The sequence below is a fragment of the Oncorhynchus clarkii genome, chromosome 23, assembly GCF_045791955.1.
Source record: "Oncorhynchus clarkii lewisi isolate Uvic-CL-2024 chromosome 23, UVic_Ocla_1.0, whole genome shotgun sequence".
Lineage (NCBI taxonomy): Eukaryota > Metazoa > Chordata > Actinopteri > Salmoniformes > Salmonidae > Oncorhynchus > Oncorhynchus clarkii.
In genome coordinates, this window is record NC_092169.1 from 17,935,971 (window position 1) to 17,944,167 (window position 8,197).

Consider the following 8,197-nt stretch of genomic DNA (forward strand, 5'->3'; position numbering starts at 1 on the left):
TATTGAATAACAGTATGGCATGTTTTCCTCTAAGGTGTCTGAGGAGAAAGAGGAGAACCAGGAGCCTGCAGTGATGAAGCAGGGTCCTCTTTCCAGAAAGGAGCCTGAAGAAGAGTTACAACACACCCTGAAGAAAGAGGAGACATTGAGCCAGGAGGAAGTGTCCTGCCTGAATCCCCCCAACACAGACTGCCACCGAGCCACACCTGTGCTCCACAGTGATCTGTGTCCACAGCCCGAGTGGAGACATCCCAGCCAGCCACAATCAGACACATTCAACCCTGAGCAAAGGGACCAAGCCGATGGAACCCTCTCTAAGACCCCATATCCACACAACTGGGACAACAACAACAGTAAGCCTAGGTATAGCATTCTAGCTGACCCAAGCACACCTGACACTCCGGTAGCTAAAGACACAGACAGTCACAGTTATGGACATGGTGGGAGGGTGGGTAAGGTGCTGCCCATGTGTAAGCAGAGCCCACCCCCACTGCAGCTATACTCTACAGAGCCACTCACCGACAAACAGGACTCCCCCAGTAAAAACAAAGAGATAAATCAGTGTCACGTGCACACGCCAACAGCATACTCCAAGGACAACCTGGGGGTCATGTCCCCACTAGCCAAGAAGAAGCTCCTCTCCCAAGTCTGTGAGACAAGTCATTACTCATTTAGTTCCCCTCATCTTCCTCCTCCCACTCCATCAGTCAGTGTGGGTGATGTAAGCGAAAGCTGCGTAGAGGAGGTGGTGAAACTGAGGCAGGAATCCATCCCGGACAGCCCAGAGATGGCTCCTGTCTTCAGGCCTTCTGTCATCCAGCATGCCCAAAGCGTCAAACCCCAGCAAGAGAGGAGTCCTCTGGGGGATCTGTCTGAGCCTTTCACTTGCAGAGTGAGCCACTTCCAGCCCCGGCTCAACCCCCCCTGGCACCCCTACCTCCACAGGACTGAGCACCAGGATGGAGTGGAGAATGCAGGAGAGACACGGATGCAGCAGCACCCCAGTCAGGCACCACCAGGCCTTGCAGGTGACTGCTACTCCTCCCCTCACCTACACAACCTCTACCGGCAGACAGAGAACTGTCTGAGCCAAGAGCGAATGGCCAATTATCCCAACAGAGACAAACAGGGACATTTTATCGGGGAATGTCAGAGCAGCGAGGGCTTCAGCTTAAACAATCCTGACAGAGAAGGGTTGACTTACAGAGCTCCCCACTTCTCTGAGAGGACACAAACACATGGGGATAGACCATTGGACGAGGAACCCCGAGATTTCAGTATTTCCAAGCCTGTCACTCAAAGAATGTCTTTCACAAAGCCCTCTTTCTGTGGCCTCCCATATCCCATGATGCATCAGAGTTTAGACTATCACCCCAAAGCATGCAGAGTCCTCCCCATGACAATATCTACCCCCAAACAAAGCCCAGACCCCCCTCAGCCCTTCTTCAACCCTAAAAGCCACGCTGAGACTGTCAGTGCCTCCAGACCCAGTAAGAGAAGCCTGGGGGAACTAGAGAACGAGGGGGTGCCAGACCGCAAGGTGCGAGTGGTGACCCCCATGCACCCCGCCGGCTCTGTCCGCAGGGGCGACCCACAGGGGGAGGAGCTCAAACCAGCTGAACCGGCACACGCCATCCACCTCCACATTCCTGAGGGTCACACCTACCCTCCCCACACACCCTTCTACCCAGGGATGTACTCCGGGATGCAGGATGCCCTCCATCACAACCTCCAGTACCTGAAGAGCCAGACAGCTGTGTCCCCCCTGGTCCCTCCACTAGCCTTCCACTCCATGATGCTACAGAGGCAGCTGATGGCCTCACAGCCCAGCCCTCATCACTTCTACAGGCACCCTGGGGGGGCGGCCCTATACGGGGACCTCCTGCACCACCTGTACCCCCTGTCCACCCTTACCCACCCACAGCTGTCCTCCATGCACCCCAGCACCAGACTCTAACAGACAAACCCACATGGAGCTTAACTGTCTACCTGGGACAGTGGATCTAGTGTTCTATTATTCAGTAAGCATGACAACACTGGTTAACTGTAGCTGGTGGATTTAGTCAGGCACACAGTTAAAAAAATTTGTATTTTTTGTTTGTTTTTGCACTGTGCTGTATCACCACTTAAGTTACCTTGTCTCAATTTGCACTCTGTAGTGTTTGTGTTCACCAACCAGGTCCTTTCTCTCGCTCAACAGTCAGGTTCTTACTATCTTTAAGTGTGGAGGGACGGGAGACAGAGAAAAGCCATTGGCATGCATGTCGGGGGATAATCAGATTTGCTGGGTCTCCAAAGGGATGGACTACATCACTGCAATGCAACAACCTCATCCTCCAAATGTGTTCTGGGGATTTTATCAGGTTGAAACACTAAAAAAAACATGAGGGGCCTATCTAAAATAGACTCTTTACGCAAAGTTTGCCATTGGAAAAGTTAATGCAGCTGTTAAGCATTAGGCTACTCCACCTTCAATCAAGTTTTTAATATCTTTTTAGAGCTCTCTAGTGTGGTGCTTTGGCCTGTTTCTGTTCATGTATAAGTCAACTACACCTGTATTCTTAGGAATTACTGTGTTAAACCACGGTGCTGTACAAAACCACAAGGCCCTGAGGTATTGTATGTACAGTACCAGTCCAAAATTTGGATACAACTACTCATTCCATGGTTTTTCTTTATTTTTACTATTTTCTACATTGTAGAATAATAGTGAAGATATCAAAACTGTGAAATAACACATATGGAATCATGTAGTAACCCAAAAAACTGTTAAACAAATCTAAATATGTTTTTTTTTAGATTCTTCAAAGTAGCCACCCTTTGCCTTGATGACAGCTTTGCACACTCTTGGCATTCTCTCAACCAGCTTCAAGAGGTAGTCACATGGAATGCATTTCAAATAACAGGTGTGCCTTGTTAAAAGTTAAATAGTGGAGTTTGAGCCAATCAGTTGTGTTGTGACAACGTACAGGAGGTATAAGACCAAGTCCATATTATGGCAGGAACAGCTTAAATAAGCCAAGAGAAACGACAGTCCATCATTACTAAGTAGTCTATCTGGAAAATGTCAAGAACTTTCTTTAAATTTCAAGAAAGTTTCTTCAAGTGCAGTCGCAAAAACCATCAAGCACTATGATGAAACTGGCTCTCATGAGGACCGCCTCAGGAAAGGATGACCAAGAGTTCATTAGAGTTAACTGCACCTCAAATTAATGCTTCACAGAGTTTAAGTAACAGACACATCTCAACATCAACTGTTCAGAGGAGACTGTGTGAATCAGGCCTTCATGGTCGAATTGCTGCAAGAAACCACTACTAAAGGACACCAATAACTTATTTGGGCCAAAAAACACAAGCAATGGAGATTAGACCAGTGGAAATCTGTCCTTTGGTCTGATGAGTCCAAACTTGACATTTTTGGTTCCAACCAATGTATCTTTGTGAGACGCAGAGTAGGTGAACGGATGATCTCTGCATGTGTAGTTCCCACCGCAAAGCATGGAGGAGGAGGTGTGATGGTGCTTTTCTGGTGACACTGTCAAGGCACACTTAACCAGCATGGCTACCACAGCATTCTGCAGCGATACTCCATCCCATCTGGTTTGCGCTTAGTGGGACTATCATTTTGTTTTTCAACAGGACAATGACCCAACACACCTCCAGGCTGTGTAAGGGCTGTTTGACCAAGGAGAGTGATAGAATGCTGCATCAGATGACCTGGTCTCCACAATCACCTAACCTCAACCCAATTGAGATGGTTTGGGATGAGTTGGACCGCATAGTGAAGGAAAAGCAGCCAACAAGTGCTCAGCATGGGGGTCAGCACTTCACAGACTGTTGAAAGACTGTTGAAAAATCATTCCAGGTGAAGCTGGTTGAGAGAATGCCAGGAGTGTGCAAAGCTGTTATCAAGGCAAAGGGTGGCTACTTTGAAGAATCAAAAAAATATATATATTTGTTTAACACTTTTTTGGTTACTACATGATTATATATGTGTTATTTCATAGTTTTGATGTCTTCACTATTATTCTACAATGTAGAAAATAGTAAAAAATAAAGAAAAACCCTTGAATGAGTAGGTGTGTCCAAACTTTTGACTGGTACTGTAGATAAAAGCTCATTTTCATCAGAACACCCAAGCTGTGAAGAAACCACATTTGACGTTTTTCATCCGTTTTTTAAGGCGAGTCGTATCGCTTGTCAGGAACATTCTCTCAAAATGTTTTGTTGACCCCTGAGAGATGGGAAGGTGACCCAGATACATTAATATATTGAAGAGAAAGTATTTGTACTACGCTTAACATTTGAGTCACTGATGCTGCCTACTGTGACATCTGACAGCACTTATCTTGACACATTGTAGCTCTGAAAAATCACTTATTCTTTCATGTATGGCTGTTTACTCAGCCTCCTTCGTTCAACAGCATACTGTATGATAAATAAAAATGTGTCTTGTAGATTATTGCTTTGTGAATATGTGCCTTTCTTAATCTTTGATTACTGGTTGCAGCACTACAGTTATAAGGTTCCATTCCATCATCACATTGCAGTGCAAACTCATTGGACTGTAAATGTATAGTATCATAGTTAATGTTTAGCAAAGGCATAGTTAAGCACTGGTGTAGAGAATGGCTACTAGAATAGATTTATGTGCCACAGCCAGGCTCAGTGATCAAAAGGAACCCTGTAGTGCCTCAGGACTAACAGCACCTGGTCTGGGTTTACAACCATCAGAACTGTTTTAATGGGTATTTGGGACATATGAAATATAGGTAACACATAGCCGTTTAATTTTGTCTTGAAGCCAATCAGAAGAGATTTAGCAGACACTTAAGATAAACATTAATTTACAATTACATGTTCTGAATGTCATGTTTGCTTCAGCAGCTTTAGTAACTACTGTTTAGGCTCCTTAACATTCAAAACTATTCTCTGGCATCTTTCTCTGTCTGACATCTTCTGTAAATAATAATGTAAATACTGTTGACTTCTGATAGTCTTATCATGTGTTATATGTTGTTATAATCTGTAAATAGTATAAATGCATAAAGCTGCTTACACAATCTAGATGTGTCAAAGGTCACCTTACTATATTAGATCTGAACACTATTTGTAGGACACTTTTTATTTGCTTGTTTTCCCACATTGTTTCCATACTGTTCATCTTTAATGTGTTTTTGATACGATGTGCCATCTGTTTACCAATCATTTAGCTGGCAAACAAGAAGAAAAACATTTTGTATTATATGATCCTCTGTATATTTAATTAAAATATTTTACTATCAACAAATGTCTTTCTCCCCTTAATTGTGGTGGTACTATACTACAGATGGGTGAGGTTGGAAAATATAACTCATTTTCTAAGAAGATCCATGATGAAATATTGAAATGTCATGTAGACCCAACTACAAAGGTACAGGTAACTGCCAAAATAAAGGAGACACCAACATAAAGTATCTTAATAGGGCAATGTCACATCACGAGCAGCCAGAAAGTGTCTGGAACTCTATTGGAGGGATGCGACACCATTCTTTCATGAGAAATTCCATAATTTGGTGTTTTGTTGATGGTGGTGAAAAATGCTGTCTCAGGTGCTACTCTAGGATCTCCCATACATGTTCAATTGGGTTAAGATCTGGTGATTGACACACACAGACATTAAATCCCCTATACTTCTTTGAGACCACTCTTTCAAAGTCACAGCAATCTCTTCTTCAAGCCATGGTAGCCAAAATAATGGGCAACTGGGCGTTTTTATACATAAAAGTAAGCATGATGGGATGTTCATTGCTTAATAAACTCAAGAACCACACCTGTGTGTAAGCACCTACTTTCAATATACTCTGTATTGCTCATTTACTCAAGTGTTTCCTTTATATTGACAGCTACCGGTATTTCAGGGGATATTGCAGGCATTTTGCCAGTGTTGAGTCTAACTCAATGTCTTAAGTCTTAATCACTGTGCAATTTGCTGACAGTATGTCCGGAACGGAAGGTTACTAATAATTCAAAGGTTTGTGTTCCCATTTATAGTAGTTGTATAATGACTTGTAACATGTTTTCAGTTGAGAGATATTCTAGATCTCTCACCACCACTAAAGGTAGGTCTCTACAAGGTGTCAAAAGGCACTTCAATATTTTGTCTTGTTCATTCAACCTCTGAATGGCACACATACACAATCCATGTTTCAATTGTCTTAAGGATTAAAAATCCTTCTTTAACCTGTCTCCTCCCCTTCATCTACACTGATTGAAGTGGATTTACAGTTGACATCAATAAGGGATCATAGCTTTCACCTGGATTTTCAATGTTTTTCTCGCCTGAGGTAGAGTATCTCATGATAAGCTGAAAACCACACTATCTACCTAGAGAGTTTTCATCTGTATTTTTCGTAGATGTCTACATACCACCACAGACCGATGCCGGCACTAAGACCGCACTCAATGAGCTGTATTCTGCCATAAGCAAACAGGAAAACGCTTATCCAGAGGCAGCGCTCCTACTGGCCAGGGACTTTAATGCAGGGAAACTTAAATTCGTTTCACCAAATTTATATCAGCGTGTTAAATGTTCAACCAGAGGGAAAGAAACTCTGGATCACCTTTACTCCACACACAGAGACGCGTACAAAGCTCTCCCTCGCCCTCCATTTGGCAATTCTGACCATAAATATATCCTCCTGATTCCTGAATACAAGCAACAATTAAAGCAGGAAGGACCAGTGACTCGGTCAATAAAAAAGTGGTCAGACAAAGCAGAGGTTAAGCTACAGGACTGTTTAGCTAGCACAGACTGGAATATGTTCTGGGATTCTTCCGATGGCATTGAGGAGTATACCACACAGTCATTGGCTACTTCAATAAGTGCATTGATTATGTCGTCCCCACAGTGACCGTACAAGGAAGATATTGTAGCAAACAAGTCTTTGTTTGCCAAGGCAACACACCATCCCTGTATCAGCAGCACACCTTTTTCCCTACTCCCATCCTGCTTCTCCTGTCTGTGGAACAGCTTGTTGTGTTGTGGTCATAGACATATAATCCATCAAATGGTTTTGGAACCTCTAAACCTGGCAATTTGACTCTTAAACTCATGGGTACACTAGCAATGGCTGCCAGTCTTGACTTGAATTGGAACTTCCATCTATGGATTATATGCCTATGGTTGGTTACAGCTGTCATTTGCCTTTTCCAAATCTCAAAATTCAATCGTGCAAAAAACATACAGTTTGGAAAGCAAATGCTGTCATTACTAAATGTGTCAGGTGATAGGTATTTTAACATTTAGTGCTGTCCCAATGGAGAAAAAAAATATTGGTTGAAAGAGGCATCTGTTCTTTCAACCAATCAATTCGTCCCCCAAAAAATGATGTGTATTTTTCCGTATATTCACAAATCCTTTGCATCAAAACAACGATATTCACTGAGCTTTTCTGATGCTTTAAGCACACTGTTTGATTAAATAATTAAGACAAACAAATGACTAGAGGAAGTCCGACTTGATTTGATTATGCCAGGCCGGGCTCAAACTTGCTCAGACTGTGTTAAAAAGTGACTAGCATCCATTGTGTCTATCTCCTCCCTGGTGCAGCGACCACCACAGAACATCAAAATGTTTATCGTGCTATGTTGCTGAACATAATTACAGCCATTTCTAACTGAAAAGTTCTGTTATCGAAATCCCTCATTTGTTTAGGAAAAATATTACCTATTCCCTCAACCCTTGCTCTCTTTACATGCCACATGTATGCATCACATGCACATGGCCAATATGGCCTGACCTAAAGCATATCATATTCACATCAATAAATTGGTTATAACAAACTCTGAACACCGTAACACATGTCAGCAAAATGGATGCAGAGGAAGTGACAAATAAACTCGAAATAGGGGAATGTTTACTGGTTGCTCAGGAAGTAAAGGGAAAGTCAGATCTGTGGAAGACATTTGACCTATGGAAACTACTGGAGATCAAGAAGGAGGGTAAGGAGCAAGCGCTGCGTGCATAGTATGTGTGGCAAACAGATACTGTATAGATTACAATATACATTTTTTGACTGTAAAAGACTGTAAAAGACACTAAATAAATTCTAAGCGTACCAGAGAGTCTGTTGTAGCATTTTTATTTTGTCAAGTCTTTATTATACAGCAAAGACTAAAAACAATCACTTTCATTCGTGAATGCAATTTCTACTTT

The 8,197-nt window shown here is 42.8% G+C and overlaps 1 protein-coding gene across 1 annotated transcript in view; it reads left to right on the forward strand.

The window, feature by feature from the left end:
* Positions 1 to 5,290, forward strand: part of LOC139381610 (AT-rich interactive domain-containing protein 5B-like) — a 76,916-nt gene extending 71,626 nt beyond the window's left edge. Inside the window, exon 10 of the mRNA XM_071125263.1 lies at positions 35 to 5,290. Coding sequence (XP_070981364.1) covers positions 35 to 1,957 — 1,923 coding nt within the window. The 3' untranslated portion in view covers positions 1,958 to 5,290. The remainder of the gene's footprint in view (positions 1 to 34) is intronic.
* The last annotated feature ends 2,907 nt before the right edge of the window (positions 5,291 to 8,197 follow it).